The 17,375-nt window shown below is 34.9% G+C and overlaps 1 protein-coding gene across 1 annotated transcript; it reads right to left on the bottom strand.

The window, feature by feature from the left end:
• Positions 1-246: 246 nt before the first annotated feature.
• Positions 247-16,648, bottom strand: LOC126808646 (AP-3 complex subunit mu-1). Its single transcript, XM_050533549.2, has 13 exons — positions 16,545-16,648; positions 15,195-15,273; positions 13,737-13,842; positions 11,780-11,892; positions 11,216-11,340; positions 9,547-9,706; positions 8,975-9,088; positions 7,462-7,535; positions 6,695-6,800; positions 5,573-5,731; positions 4,576-4,626; positions 3,763-3,831; positions 247-2,827 (listed from the first exon to the last, which is right to left on the bottom strand). The coding sequence occupies exons 1-13, from the start codon at positions 16,577-16,579 to the stop codon at positions 2,762-2,764; spliced, it is 1,257 nt and encodes a 418-aa protein (XP_050389506.1). The 5' UTR covers positions 16,580-16,648; the 3' UTR covers positions 247-2,761.
• Between the last annotated feature and the right edge of the window lie 727 nt (positions 16,649-17,375).

The raw sequence follows: 17,375 nt of genomic DNA, 5'->3' as shown, positions 1-17,375 counted from the left end.
CTATGTGCAAAGTTTTTTGTTTCTGGATCAAAGAGATTTCTCATAAACAGTAATTGAAAGTTAAGTAAATTCTTAAAGTCTGAGAATGTTTTGTGGACTCGGCCCAGGCTTGAAAAATCCTAAAGGGTTCTTCTCTGTCCACAATGGAATTCGACACTGACAGTCCACTGCCTTAACAGCTGGACTATCACAGCCCGTCCCCTTAAGGAAACTCAGTTGTATTTGAGCTTGAAAACAAAAGATGACCCTTTATGTATTGTTTATTTCATTATTTGTACATGAATAATATGAATAATATAAATAGGCCTACATGAATAATAAACATAGGCCTACATTATTCCTACAGACATGAACCTGTTAGAATTTTTATTCTCTATTACTCAGGTCAATCAAATTTAATTTTTAGTTCTTCAGGGTTTTGATAAATAATCCCAGATATCTTGCTTAAAATTTTGAAACATTGGAATTAAAAGATTTTGAGAAAAGGAACCAGAAACATGTCTTTTCAAATTATTTCCCCAAAGAAATAAATGAAATGAAATGGGGTTTAACATCCTACTGGGCTAATGAAGCTGGACATACGCCATGTAGTGTGCTATGGGGGAAATTTGACCGGACAGCGGCACTATGGCCTACTCTTATATCGAATTGCAACTGCCAAGGGTTCTTTTACGTGTATGCCAATACATTGCCCCTTGCCAGGCCCTCCGTCCTAAATCACTGACAAAGGGGAACTAGGCCGGAAAATCCAACGTCTTACTCAGTGAGCCACCGTGCCCCCCCCCCCCCCCAAAGAAATAGGACGCAAAATTTTAAATAGGTGTTCTGGAAGAACAAAAATTCAAATTGGTTTGGCTTTTTTTGGTTAATGATAAAGTTCTTGGTCTTTGGATTTACAAGAAAACAAAAACAATTTCAGTACTTGACTGGTGTGATAATGATCTCAAAATAAATTTTAAAAAAAAATGATTCAAATATACATCATTCAAAATAAGAATGAAGAGAGTAGTTCCCCTTTGGTATTTGGGTATTAAACTACAAATAGCCATATAACACAATGAAAATTTCTTGAAGCTATAAATATCTATCGGTAAGTATGCAATGGAGTGGAGGTGGACTATGAAATGCTATATCTGACATTTAAAGGTGCTAAACCTCTTAACTCAATACTATCCAGAATCTTCAACATAAAAAACACCAATTCGATTTGAATATTGGTCCATTTAAATCAACATTAATGTTGTTATCTTACTGTGAAAATATAGGCTCCTGATATCCAATATTTAAGACACACTGAACTTCTAAAATTCGCGAGCCACATTGTTTTTTCTATTTTCTCAAGCACTATTTGTTATCAGACACTTTGATGAATGAGGCAAAAACAATTTTAGATTCTAAAGAAGAGAGGTTTAGCTCCTTTAATAAACTGGTCTGCAGGGAATGATTTGGATTCAAATCTCTTCACAACATATTTTAACAACAATAAATATACAACTATATATACATATATGTATAATTTAAAGATGGTGGAATTATATAAGTACAACCATTTTGTACCAGTTCATAAATTCATTATACAATATGATATTAATGCTTAAATATTACATTGCTTGTGGTCTGTTTACATTACTATCATTGGAAGGCCGACCCCCAGTTGATACACAGTGATTTGACCCCAGGCTGATAGCACAGTAATTTGACCCTCAAGTTGATATACAGTAAATTAACCCCCAGTTGATACACCGTAATTTGACCTCAGGATGATACTGTTATTAATTTGACCCCAGGATGATACACAGTATTTTTATAATGATCACTAACTTGACCTTAGATTGATACATGACTCCAGGCAGATACACAGTAATTTGACCCCAGGCCGATATGTGGTAATTTCATAAAATCATCCACAATAATTTAATGACACAATAATAACCATATACAGAGATTAATTTGAACTTTGAAGCCATCAATTTTTAAAATATACTAAATGTCATGGTACAATGCTTTACAGTATATATTCATTACTCACATCATCCATCTTCATGTTTTCAAGTGTGTGAAAAACACTAAACAGTATTGACCCTTGACTGCAATACAACTGTTTCTCATAATGACAATCTGAGCACACCGAGAACTATTTACTTTGAGAATAGATCTCTGACCTAAATGACTGCCTTTTCCAAAAATTAGTATACTGTTTTGTAATGCGGTTCTACCTGGTTTTACATCTCCCATGCACACAAAGGTAGTTAAACCTTTATGATTTAATTAAATGCAAGCAGAATAAATATGTCTAAAAATTCTCCAAAAAAAAAATGCTTAGTGCTTTCGACTAAAATCGTTGATTTAGAACTTAAATGTCAGTCAACTAGCTTAGTGTCTGTTCTCAAACAGAGCTAATTGTAGACAGACAGCCTAAGTTTAGTATGCAAGCTGAGGACTATATGTTAGCACTGATGAATGTATGTACAAATTTTGACCATAATCACAAACAACTTACATATCTCTAATGATTTCATTGGTTGGTAGATAAAAATATGTGTTATTTCTTTTTACTCTCAGCCAATGAAATCAATATATCCTTCGAATATATCTTAGTATTCATGAAAATAATGAACCATCTATAAAACAGTCAACAGTGATAACTCTGTTGTACAAATGTGAAAATTTCAACATATCTTGTAGGACCCGATGACATATATCTATAATTGATACCAATGACTTCATTTCAATATAAATTAACTTGGTTATTTTATCCTCATCATGTTCTGACTTGAAATTTTCCAGCTCTTGTAATATACTTCACCCCTTTAAATGGTTTATATTTCTGTAATTATAATGAAATAAATTTAATTCCTTAATCATACATTATGCAAGAGCCAAATCTGCCAATTGGAGGTCTTTCTTTAGGCCTGACATGTTATCTAAATTATTAATTAGACATTAATTAACTTATCCAGACCATAATCAACTCTCGATGGCATCGATAGCCTGCGATGTTTATTGGGTGAGGTTCTGATTTCCTGTTCGACTTCCATTCATAATTTAATCATTAAATGGATAATCGAGACTATATTTTTTATCGTATAGACTTAAGTAATGATGATCGAGGCTAGGCTGAAAATTCAATCGCTAAAATCTTGGTTCAGGGTGGATCAATTTGACTGAAATTTTCAGCAAATTCCCTTTACATTATCCAGTTTTTAACTATTATAGTGAGAACTGCCAGCTCTTTATCTAATCTCCCATAATGTATCTTTAAAGGGTCAAACCCGATAATATTTTGGAGAATAAAACTGCTTAATTTTGAGTTAAAATCCCCTTCCTTAGGGCTGAGCAACTAACTCAATATACGTGATATGTTTTCAAACAACTTAAACCTGTCATTCTTCATCTGGAATTGGAGACCGGTGCCCCAAGCTGTATTATGCGGTAATTTACCTTTCATTATCAAGTACAGCACATGGGTCATTCATTGTATAGACCTCTACATGGGAATCGATTATCAGGTCACTCAACGAAAAAATTGACCCAAAATCTTAAAAGGTTTACGTGTCCGGATAAACAGTTTTGATGTTCACGTCCAAACGACTCAATATTTTGAGCTGAAATTTTGAGACAAGGTAAATACACCATTCCTCTATATTTTGGCGCTTAAATTTGATATCATCAATTTTTCTGTTAATGGTTTACATTGCAAGTTTCTATTGATTGGAAGTTTCATTAATTATAATGTGGGTTTATAAAAATATTAATGCCTACCTCTCCATACATATCTAATCTATTAACTTTAATACCAGATACTGCCATCTGACTTATAGTAAACTGTACCTGCAATAATAACAATATATACCTCAACATCCACAACACAAACTAACATATGTTTCAACTTTATTTTAATAATTCATAGGGGTCTTTAGTAGCAGTGAGAGGAAACCGGAGGACCTGGGAAAACCACGCCACTTCACACAATGAGAGACCTTATGATTTCACACACAAGCATTTAGAAGGAGAGGTATTATATTCATAATAACACAAGTTTATGGATTTGCTACTTCTTAGTTTATTACATGCAATGTTTCAATACTCTGTAAGAGTTTTGTCATTGCTTGATAAAGATACCTGTAAGAGTTTTGATAAAGATACTCTGTAAGAGTTTTATCATGCTTGATAAAGATACCTGTAAGAGTTTTGATAAAGATACTCTGTAAGAGTTTTATCATTGCTCGATAAAGATACCTGTAAGAGTTTTATCATGCTCGATAAAGATACCTGTAAGAGTTTTATCATGCTCGATAAAGATACCTGTAAGAGTTTTATCATGCTCGATAAAGATACCTGTAAGAGTTTTATCATGCTCGATAAAGATACCTATTGAAACATTGCATGTAATCCTTAACTTTGTGTTACCCTCAAATGATGTTCGTTGTTGTAGTTTATTTTTTTTACAATATCTGTGTAGTTTGTGCCTTGTCCCGAGGTTTGTCTCTTCACTTTTGTTTGCATGTAGTGTAGTCCTCCTGAACTTATTATATATTTAAGTGGATTTCTTTTTACAATAATAAAATATCTTACGTTTATAACTGGGTTAGATTCTGGAATAGGTGAACCTGTCTGGATTGTGATCTATCAAATAAAATAAAAGAAAAACATTTCTAAATTTATAAAAGCATTGATTTTATTGGACCAGTTGTAACATTATAGTCTTCTACCGTGGTTGATTAGTATACCTATTTAAGGACGGTAAGCATGGCCCCATTCTTTGGCTCATTAGTACTATCAGACAAACACAATAACTTAATTAATCAACCGAAATAATACTGTGTTGGGATATTAACTTTAAAATAGATTAAATGAAACAGGGTTTAACGTCCTACTATTCTGCTCCGACTGGGCTAATGAAGACGTGCATACACCATACGGTATGCTATGAAGGAAATTTTGCCAGCTGTCCTTGTCAGGCCCTCCTTCCTGCACCACTGACAAGATGAAAACAAATCGGATTTTCTTGGACAATGCAGGGATCAAACACGCGACCTCCAGGCTAGCGGGCCAGCGTCTTACTGTGTCTCCAACTTCAAAGTAATACTGGAGTGTAATTAACTCCAAAATAATAATTACTTGTGCATAATTTGTGTATATCCTTAACACAGAGTAAACCCATGAGATTAGACAGGATACCATAGTCCTTAGGAATAGAGAGAGAGAGAAATGGGGTTTAACATCCACTCAACACAAACTAGGTCATTTCAGGACTAATATATGGTTCAATTTTAGTTCTTTAATTAGTTTCCGCATAGGGATGACCTGTGGACAATCCACTAGGTGGGGGAGGCCGTTCTTCTTGTCATGTACAAGCGGGGAATCAAAACTACACCACTTGACTCAATGACAGCCCATGAAAGAATTTCTGATCTAAAGTGCATGTGTTAGAACACTCTACAACCCAACCCCTAACATTAGACAGAGCACAAAAAAAAATGGAAACAGAAAAAAAGGCAGATAAAACATTTTAAACAAGAATCTGGTGTGGCCCCTGAGAACATCGACATTAAATATAAAATAGACTTACATTGCCTCTAATATTTGGTAATTTAGCTGTATCAATCTTTCCAACGTCCCATGTCATCATTTTCGACACCGGATCAAAGCTATATTTCCCCTGACTTGCTGTTAACGTGACATTTAAAACAGTTTTAGGAAAAGGGACTTCTAAAACAACATTTTCTACCTGAAATACACAATAGTCAAAACTTTTTATGACAAATAATGTTAAAATATAAACATTGACTTTTATCATCTGCTGGTCAACCATCCCTATGTGTGTGCATTACTGGACATGCGCACTGGAGACAGGCCATGATCTGCATGTGCAGTGCAGTACACGCTGCAATCTCTCTTAATTTTAACCTTCATATGTGTGACATTATCTCTCTCCAAAATACATCATGTGACACTGTAACCCGGGTATCATTTAATCTTGTGTATTCAGCACTAATTTCTTTCACATTCATTCAATATCGAATCTTTGTTTAAAATTCACCAAAAATCATACAATTTTTACTTGTGTCCAGTTTTAAGCTGACCATTCAATTTCGATAATGAGTGTCCAATTTACAAGCGTGTAATTTCTCAAACATAGTTGAAAATCAATAAGCTTCTTCGTCTCATAAATTGAGGACGGACAGAGGCGACGGCATAATACAGTCACATGAAAATGTGGGCGTATAATACTGGTTGGGAACCACAGATGTAGACCACATTAATGAAAAGGATAAAAATAACTAAATTTATTTGATAAAAATCAGAGTTTATGATAAATTATACATCTATTCAATGTTAGAAAAATAAAGATTTCTTGTATAACAACCGCTATTGTTTTAATACATAGATCAGAGATAGTTTATAACACGGCTTTCATGAGTTAACAGGTTTAACACCTCAGCCTAAGGCACGAATAAAGCGTGCTATAAATGACTTGTAACACTGACACCTGCTCATCGTGCTTGTTGTTATTGCACAGAAAACCCACCCCACTTCTCTATATGATTTCTACTAAAACTAGTGTAAACCAGCAAAAGTGTGCAATAACATTGAAAATGTCTAATTATTGCACGGTTAAGCTCCACCCAATCTATTAGAGGGAAAACAATCTGCTTATTCAATGAAAAGAACATGTTACAATTATACTTACAGTTTTTCCCATTGTTTGTTTAGGTCCAACTGTAACATCAAATCTCCCACCACTGCCCTCTCTATAATTTATTGTATGACGTAAATACACTGGTATGGCTACCATACTGAAAGATTAAAAAAAAAATGTAAATTAAAGTTTCCAATCTATAGCGTGCATCTTTGAACAATATCAAATTTTCCACAGTTTAGTCCAGGACTAAAATGTATTCAAATTGATTACTTTATATCAATTAAGAAAACCAAGCCAAAATGTTTTTGTAGATAATCTCGTGGATTGGAATCAATCGATTAAAAAGAGACTGATCAATAAATGTTACCATGTACGTGCCGCTTGCTTGTTTTCAACATCGGGAGAGGATGCCGAATATTGTTAAAAAAAATTTCAATTCGTCATATCTTTGGAGATATACTGAACTGAACTGAACCACATCTGTACTGACATTCTTCTTAGAGATTCAATTTTCAACATTTGTCTCGACCCACATATATACAGGGATTTGAACTTGAGATATTCTAGAGGTCAGTACCATCATCCTTAGACTATAGAGACTTAGAGACCAAACATCACGCAAACATAACCATATCATACATGTATACCACTTCCGGTCTAAAACCAATGAAATATCATACCTGAGACATGTCTCCATAACGATCAATATCAAGGGTACCTAACAATGGTGAACCGTGTGAAAGGCCACGACAACAAAATTAGCAGAAGATGTTAATTGGCAAAAACTCTTACAATTAAAAAATGAATGAACTTACTTTTGAGCACCTATATGATATGACATCAATCTAAAATGACCATCTGGTGGGACGAAAGACAGGATTTTTTCATTCTGTAAATATATTAATAAATCATATTTTAACCTTAAAGAGAAACAATCATTTTGTAGGTCTGCACTAGTTAGTAAAACAGATATTTCGGACATGATTTTATACTATAGAATTAAATTGTGAACACAATTTCAGGAAAATCTATCAATTCATTCAATTTTAAAATTACAATCTAAATGATGTTTAGAGTTAATCCCTTAACATCTTGACCATCTGAGATTCCCTCCAGTGCATCAAACTGTAGAGTCATATGAATAGCTTTGAACTAATTAGGGACTGTATACCAATGCTGTCACTAAGTCAGTTTGAGACAATCTGGGTAGCCGTGAAATGAAATGAAATGAGGTTTAACGTCCTACTGTTCTGCTCCTAAACTGGGCTAATGAAGACGGGCATACACCATACAGTGTGCTATGAGGGAAATTTTGCCCGGGCAGTGGCACTATGGCCTACTCTTATATCGAATTCCACCTGCCAAGGGATCTTTTACGTGCACGCCAATGATTACACGGGACCTCAGTTTTTCGTCACATCCGAACGACTAGACAGCTGTCCTTGTCAGGCCCTCTGTCCTGCATCACTGACAAGGGGAAACCACGCCGGAAAATCTGGATGAACTTTCTCGGCCAATGCAGGGATCGAACACCCGACCTCCAGGCAGAATATATAAATATTGTCTGGATAATCTAGGCTGCTCGACTATCGAAGTTTGAATTCATTTCAATGTATCTTGTCACATGTACAAAGACCTTAGATCACAACTTATGCCATGGATCAACTCATCCTATTGTAATAACATTTACTTGTATATAAAAGCGATGTCAGATATAAACATTGTAAATAATGTAGCAGAATATATATTTAAGGCTAACAACATAAGAACTAGTTGATAATATAATTATGTTTTATATAGTTGATATATTTTATTATACTGCACTGTTATGTCCTAGGGGCCAGAGGCCTTAAATACTAAATAAATATTTGATTGATTGATTGATTGAAAGATCTTTTTTTTTCTTGGATCTGGTGTAGTCAATATTTACATGTACCAGGGAGTATACTGGCACTTTAAGAGAGAAAGAGAGAGAGAAATGGGGATTAACATCCACTCGACACAAACTAGGTCATTTTAGGACTAACACATGGTTCAGTTTTATTTCATTAATTAGTTTCCGCATAGGGATGACCTGTGGACAATCCACTAGTAGTCTTTAGCAGTGAGAGGAAACCGGGGGACCTGGGAAAAATCCTCGAGCTTAGACAGGCGACGGCGATGCTACTCCTTGTCACATACAAGCGGGGAATCGAAAGGCTACTTGACCAAATGACAGATTTTATGCATTAACTATTCAGAAACCCAACCTCCGCAGGCACTTTCAGAATACAGTTCAAAATTACCAAATTTCTAATCAGTATAAATGAATACAAATTTTTAACTTACCTCCCATCTTTTAAAACGAACACATGGATGAAAACTGACATCATCTAATAATCGAGCATTTACAAACGTTAAAGTTAGATCAGGCATACCACTTAACTTTATTAAACAATCAATCTAATAAAAGAAGAAAAATAAAACATCAATGAATCTAAAAAAAAATTAAACTAAATTCTATTAAATAATCAACCTAAAGAAATTCAAGCAAATTATTTTAATCAAAATAATTTTAATCATATTAATTTTAAACAAAATAATTTTAATCAAATTTTTTTAAACAAAATAATTTAAACAATTTTAATCAAATTATTTTAAAAAATTGAATTTTACACAAAAAGGTTTATATGTCTTATACAGAGCTGTCATGGCGGATTATGTAAACTTTATTTTGACTTGATTAAACAATCAATGTAATAAAATAAACAAAAATTCACTTTAAATAACAATGTACGAATATTTAATACAGGTCTCTCATTACAAATAAGGTATACAAAAAGGAAATATGATTCAACGTCCTATTTTAAAACTAGTTATTATCCCAAACATCTCTATAACTGAAAAAATAAACAACTTACATATCCCTGTGTTTCTGCTGTGACAGTTGTGCCTGATTTATCAATAATGGCATCAATTTCTTCTATTATATCAAAATAAGCCTCATTATTTGCATATTTAACACCAGTTCTTCTCCAGGGTATATTAGATAGTTGACCAGTAGGTAATATACCACTTACACTAGAATAATAATAATATATATCCAGCTACATTAATTACACAGTAAAACAAAATTATGAAGGGCGATCTGGCCCTAAGTTCTCAGACTTAGTTAAGAATTTACACAACTTTTAATCACTGTTTATGAGAAATATGTTTGACCCAGAAACACAAAATTTATCACATAGTTTCTTATTGATGTATTTGAGACATTAAAACAACAAAAGTTCTATAAAGGGCTATATTTTCGTTAGAATAAGGCAAACAATTTTGAGTAAATTCTTAACTCAAGTTTGAGAATGCTTTGTGAACTCAGGATCTAAATGTGTAGTTATTGTTAAAAGATCATTTAAAATTGCAAACTGAAGTTATCCAAGTCGACTGACTTTCTACCATTGATATTTAAATATAAAATATTGTCTGAAAAAAAAACCCAACAAATAATGATTAGCAACTTTAAAGCAACAAATGATGATTAGCAACTTTAAAGTAACAAATGATGATTAGCAACTTTAAAGTAACAAATGATGATTAGCAACTTTAAAGTAACAAATGATGATTAGCAACTTTAAAGTAACAAATAATGATTAGCAACTTTAAAGTAACAAATAATGATTAGCAACTTTAAAGTAACAAATGATGATTAGCAACTTTAAAGTAACAAATGATGATTAGCAACTTTAAAGTAACAAATAATGATTAGCAACTTTAAAGTAACAAATAATGATTAGCAACTTTAAAGTAACAAATGATGATTAGCAGCTGTAAAGCAAGAAATGATGATTAGAGAGAGAGAGAGAGAGAGAGAGAGAGAGAAATGGGGTTTAACTCCACTCGACACAAACTAGGTCATTTCGGGACTAACATATGGTTTTAATTTTATTTCAATAATTCGCTTGCTCGTAGGGGTCTTTAGCAGTGGGAGGAAACCAGAGGACCCGGAGAAAACCCACAAGGCTGGAAAATGATAATTAGAAGCTTTAAAGTAGCAAATCTGTCATCATTGACCATTCTATAACCAATGTAACTTTTTATTACATCAAAATATTTATAGAGAGAGATAGAAATGGAGTTCAGCGTCCGCTCAACACAACCTAGGTCATTTTGGCACTGACATGAAACGATTTTATTGAAATAATTCACTTGTACAAAGCCGTGGAAGGAAACTTGAAAAAACCATGTGATTGGGCAGACGACCCTACTCCTTGTCATGTACAAGCTTGGGGTCAAAATCACACCACTTGACTCAATGACAGGCCTTTTGATCTAAAGTGTCACCAACCACTGGTGTAGACTGGAATAACCCAATGCCAAAGATTGCCATTCAATTTGGACTCTTTGCACATTTCGCCAAACAATACTGATTAGAAATTACAGTAAAAACAGAAATGATTGAATGTAAATCAATATATATATATGCATTCATATTACATTATTATACGTGTTGCTATCCATTTGTATCCATTTCTAGGTGCCAAAGAATAGGGATTTGGCTTCTTTAATTAATGAAGAATTATAAAATGTGCTTACCCAGTAGATTTTCCTGTAACTGTGTCTGTTATTGTTCGAAGGAAGTTTGGAGGTTTAATCAATTCCTTTAGTACATTAGATTCTACAGCAAGAGGGAAGCCATTATCCAACATTTCATCTAATATCTACAAAAAATAAAAAAAAAATGGTTGCCAGGCAATCAAACATACGCCCACCGCAGCAAAGTTGTCAATAAGGGTTGTCACATATTTTTTTACTTCTGTCAGTAATGAAAACATTTGTAAGACACTAAGTTATCATCGGAAATCATTAGAATTTGTTTGGCTTCTAGAGAGAGAGGGAGGGTTAGACCTGACCCAATGACAGACCTTGTATTAACCATTCACGCCCCCCCCCCCCAAAAATCCATATGTGTGAAAGAGTGATCCGTATCAGACTTTGTTTAAAGATGTAATACATTGACACAATATAACACTCATACTAATGCCTTCGTGCAGCATCCACCAATTATTTAATGTCCAGCTCTCGACTTTTAAATGTAATTCCCAATCAATAGGCATACCCCGCCTTGTGTAATGTGGATGACATTAAAATTTAACTCACCTCATAAACTATGACATAATGCTCCTTTAAAATGGATTCATTACATTCATTAAAATAATCTTCAAATGTATCACAGATTCGGTGGAGGAACTCCAGTACAAACAATGGAGGAACTGAAATTAGAAAGAATGGAGTATGTTACCAGATTCGGTGGAGGAACTCCAGTACAAACAATGGAGGAGCTGAAATTAGAAAAAATGGGGTATGGTATCATATTTGGTGGAGGAACTCCAGAACAAACAATGGAGGAACTGAAATTAGCAAGAATGGAGTATGCTATCAGATTCGGTGGAGGAACTCCAGTACAAACAATGGAGGAACTGAAATTAGAAAAAATGGGGTATGGTATCAGATTTGGTGGAGGAACTCCAGAACAAACAATGGAGGAATTGAAATTAGCAAGAATGGAGTATGCTATCAGATTCTGTGGAGGAACTCCAGTACAAACAATGGAGGAACTGAAATAAGAAAGAATGGGGTATGTTATCAGATTCGGTGGAGGAACTCAGTACAAACAATGGAGGAACTGAAATTAGAAAGAATGGGGTATGTTATCAGATTCGGTGGAGGAACTCAGTACAAACAATGGAGGAACTGAAATTAGAAAGAATGGGGTATGCTATCAGATTCTGTGGAGGAACTCCAGTACAAGAGAGAGAGAGAGAGAGAGAGAGAAATGGGGTTTAATGTCCACTCGACACAAACTAGGTCATTTCGGGACTTACATATGGTTTAATTTTATTTCAATAATTCGCTTGCGCGTAGGGGTCTTTAGCAGTGGGAGGAAACCGGAGGACCCGGAGAAAACCCACGAGGTTGGACAGGCGACCCTACTCCTTGTCACGTACAACCGGGGATTCGAAACCACGCCAGTCGACTCAATGACAGGCTTTATGATACAGCGCGCACGCTAACCATTCAGCCATCCAACCCCCCTCCAGTACAAACAATGGAGGAACTGAAATTAGAAAGAATGGGGTATGCTATCAGATTCTGTGGAGGAACTCAGTACAAACAATGGAGGAACTGAAATTTGACATCAAAGGGATATGGTATCATCAGATTCTGTGGAAGAATCCCTTGCAGCACGAACAAGCGAGGAACTGAAGAAATTATAAGCTACATGTATGTTACCACGAAAACCAATGACAGGATCAATGGCAGCTTTGTGCTGTTGTTCCTAGTGTAACACACACGCAGGGGTCTTTCCTGTGGGAAGAAACCAGAGTACCCAGAGTAAACCCAAGAGGTTGAGAAGGCGTCCCTATTTCCAAGATATATACAATCACACCAGGAATCGAAACCATGACCGCACACAAGAGGTGACCGCCCAGCTAGAGCTTGAAGCACAACACTCTGACCACCAGGTCATCCCCCCCAGTTTTGTCCTGAGTAGAGTGTAATGAAATGAAATGGGGTTTAACGTCCTACTGTTCTGCTCCTAAACTGGGCTAATGAAGACGGGCATACGCCATACAGTGTGCTATGAGGGAAATTTTGCCCGGACAATGGAACTACGACCTACTCTTATATCAAATTCCAACTGTCAAGGGATCTTTTACGTGCGCGCCAATGTGTACACGGGACCTCGGTTTTTCGTCTCATCCGAACTACTAGACAGCTGTCCTTGTCAGACCCTCCACCCTGCATCACTGACAAGGGGGAACCACGCCAGAAAATCTGGATGAACTTTCTCGGCCAATGCAGGGATCGAACACCCGACCTCCAGACTAGCGAGCCAGCGTCTTACCCACTTAGCCACGTGATCCCCCGAGGAAGAGTGTAGCTTTGCTGTCAGGGCATATGACTATTTCATTAAAACCCGCTTCATTTCATTTTTGCAAGGATTTGGTGACCAAATTAAAGTATCTGTAAAAAAAACTAACTAAACATTGTCCATAAATTTCATAATTGTGAATGGTGACTATACATGTACCTAAAAACAAACATTGCCTACCTTCGGTTGTGACAACAGCAACAAAATACAGAGAGTTTCTGTAAATATTGATCAGATAATGATGTGGAGTATTAATAACAGGGCAGACATCTTCAGGACAGGATGCCTAAAAATAAAATTAAAAAATCTTAACATAAAACACATCTTCAGGACAGGACACTTAAAAATAACATACAATAAACTAATTTTAACACAAAACACATTTTCTGGACAGGATACTTAAAAGTAAGATACAGTAAGCAGTAAACTAATTTTAACACAAAATACATTTTCAGGACAGGACACTTAAAAGTAACATAAAATAAACTTATTTTAACAAAAATACATTTTCAGGACAGGACGCCTAAAAATAAAAATATAATTTTAACATAAAACACATCTTCAGGAGTGGACGCCTAAAAATAACATAAAATAACTAATAAGTATTCTAGTATACTAATTTTACTATTATAAGTCAATTGCTAAATGCCTCTCAAAGACTAAAAATAAAACATGCAATAAACTAATTATGGAATAGGCACAACCTGGTACATAAATGTAGATCATTCTCAGTCTTCTGAGGTTGGAAAAAAAAGAATACAAGGAAGTTTCTAAATATAACAACTATTTGTATGACGCAGAATACAGTGTAACTATATTTTCTTGACCAGGATAAAAGATAGGGTAGCTGTATGAACCCTATCTAGAAAAGGTTATATCTTTTTTAGAATAAGGGGTTCACGTGGCTAAGTGGGTAAGGCGCTGGCTCGCTAGCCTGGAGGTCGGGTGTTCGACAAGGACAGCTGTCTAGTCTAGTCCCTTGGCAGTTGGAATTCGATATAAGAGTAGGCCGTAGCAAAATTTCCCCCATAGCACACTGTATGGCGTATGCCCGTCTTCATTAGCCCAGTTTAGGAGCAGAACAGTAGGATGTTAAATCCCATTTCATTTCATTTTTTAGAATAAGCACATAAAATATGTTTGTACTTTCTGGATTTAATGGCCTTACTGCTACATGTATTTCTAATCAATACATTCTTAGACACAAAGTCGCAATGGTCAGTAGTGGCTTTTATTATTTGTTCAAATTTTTTTTCATTTAGGTCAAAAATCATAATAGAGCCTACCCGTGTTTACAGTTACTTGCCTCCCTACTCCCCCCCCCCACACACACACACAAAGGAACAGGGTAAGACAGCTGGAGAATATTTTTAATTTTTTCATTTATATTTCCCTGTGGGGTTTGTGGGGTAAGATTAAATAGGAAATAACGGAACTGACAGATTAATTTTTTATAATGAACTGCATTAATACTTGAATTCAATCTATAACCTTTGTCATATCATTTTAAATACAGTACATGTACATGTTTATTATCTACTTCCAAGAACTTTTAGCTTAATTACTGAGTAAGGTTCACAAAAACAATACTGATTCGGACTATTGTAACGGACGATTTTATATTGGGCATTAACTTACCTTTCCTTGGGCCTCAAAGAAATAATCACAAATAGATTTATTTATGACACTTTTCCAGTGTTTCTCCATAAACACATCCCTGAAAATAGATATAAGAACATATAGATAATTGGCATTTACTGGGGATGCCATTATTACGACAGTGGTGGACGATTACTAAGCGGGCTGTTTAATTAAAAATACATTATGCAAGAGCTAAATCTGCCTATTGCAGGTCTTTATTTGGGCCTTAAATATTATCTAAATTATTAATTAGACATTAATAAACTTATCCAGACCATAATCAACTCTCAATGTCATCGCTAGTCTGCTATGTTTAATGGATTAGGTTCCGATTTGGTGTTCGACTTCCATTCATGATTTAATCATGAAATGGATAATCTAGACTATGTTTTTTATCGTGCTGACTTTAGTAATGATGATCGAGGCTAGGCCGAAAATTCAATCGCTAAAATTTCGGTTCAGAGTGGATCAATTTGACTGAATTTTCAGCAAATTCCCTTTACATTATCTAGTTTTTAACTATTATAGTGAGAACTGCCAGCTCCTTATCTAATCTCCCATAATGTATCTTTAACTAGTTTTTCTGCTTCTATTAAATTAATTAAATTCTTGCTTTTCTATTATCAAGCAGTTTACCAAATGTCTATTCTACCACCCCTCCCATTTTTACACACCCAATAGTGGAGACTGTTAACATAATGAACTGAAAAGGAAAACCTAGTAAAAAAGTAAATAAGAGCATACTGATCACAAGACAACACTGAAGGAACAAACTAAAACCTAAGCTGACAGTCGATGATGCTCAGGATGGATGTGGTAATATAGAGCGAAGCTCTACAGCATCGCGCGAAGCGCGGTGCTTGAGCAAAGCTCTTTTCCGGTAACACAGGAGCGTGACTGAAATTGTCACCCACAGACTGTTGATTAAAAAAAAATTCAGACCGGAACCGGATACACTGGGCAAAACAGGCAATGCGCATGTCAACTTACCAAATCTCGCACAAGCGAGATTACGCGCCTCATAGAACTATTTCTATGACGCGTCTAATCAATGACGTCACATATTTTTGACGTCAATGAAAATAATTCTCACACTTTTTTGTTCTTTTTTAAAAAACAAAATTAATGTATACAATTTAGATCTAAATGAAAATCAATTTGGAAAAACTAAATTATTTAACATTTTTTGTATCACTTGAGAAAATTAATTTTGAAGGTTTTATATTTGACAATAATCAGCTTCGCTCTACTCAGGCAATGCCTGTTACATATTACAAATGTATCCATACAGCTCATTCTTTCTCTTTTTTTAAGAAATTATGAATTTGAAATACTAGTTTTACATACCCTGTATTATTTATGACAAACAGGCTATGGATCATTTTGATTTTCAATTAAATATTACAATCATAATAAATAAAACGTCGACAGCTTTCCAACCGGAAATATATAACCGGAAACAGAAGGAATACGCCCCCCTGCTGGGATATGTATATATTTTACCCGAATAACTCATTCCAGTACTTTCAGGACGGTTCTGCCACCATAATACTAATCCTCCATGTCACAGACAGATTTATAAAAATGAAATGAAACGGAGTTAAATGTCTCTCTATTCTACAACAACTAGCCTAACGAAGACGACATACGCCATGTGCTCTGCGGGAAATTGTCAGTTGTCAAATGCCTGGAGCGGATCCAGAAACATAAATCTAAAAGCCTGAATCTGACCCAAAAATTGCGAGTTTGTATACATTGAGTTGAGTCATGACTTTCATTCCATTGTGGGCAAAAAAAAAATAAAAAAAAATATGCTAGCGGAATTTATAAGCTTTTTTAAAAATTTGATACATAACATATTCACCGCTTATGTTTTATCATTATTATTTAATTATTATTATTATTATTATTATACCTGAAGAGAATGTCTTATTAGGTGAACTTGGAACATGCCCTTATACCGTGAAACAGTGGAAGTTAGGCCTACTACAGCGATCGAGAGTGCAGGTAAAATAATTCCGACAATTGCAACTATTGCAAGCTATATTATTTATTTTTATGCGCTGAAAGTAAAAACAGTAAACCAAGTCTATAGACTCTTCCTCTGTGAAAGTTTGTGCTCTGGAAAACCCCGACCAACTTTCCTATACTTAAATGGACTGGTTACTCTAAAGTGAG

Source organism: Patella vulgata, chromosome 1 (genome assembly GCF_932274485.2).
Source record: "Patella vulgata chromosome 1, xgPatVulg1.2, whole genome shotgun sequence".
NCBI lineage: Eukaryota > Metazoa > Mollusca > Gastropoda > Patellidae > Patella > Patella vulgata.
Note: the sequence above shows the minus strand (reverse complement) of the source record. Positions and strands in the feature narration are given on the sequence as shown.

Excerpts from the sequence above, each read along its gene's own strand:
- LOC126808646 (XM_050533549.2), bottom strand. The coding sequence starts at position 16,579 with ATGATCCATAGCCTGTTTGTCATAAATAATACAGG. Across the intron at positions 13,843-15,194 it reads TCTTTGAGGCCCAAGGAAAG|GCATCCTGTCCTGAAGATGT; the intron begins GTAAGTTAATGC and ends TTTTATTTTTAG. Across the intron at positions 3,832-4,575 it reads AATCTAACCCAGTTATAAAC|GTACAGTTTACTATAAGTCA; the intron begins GTAAGATATTTT and ends TTATTATTGCAG.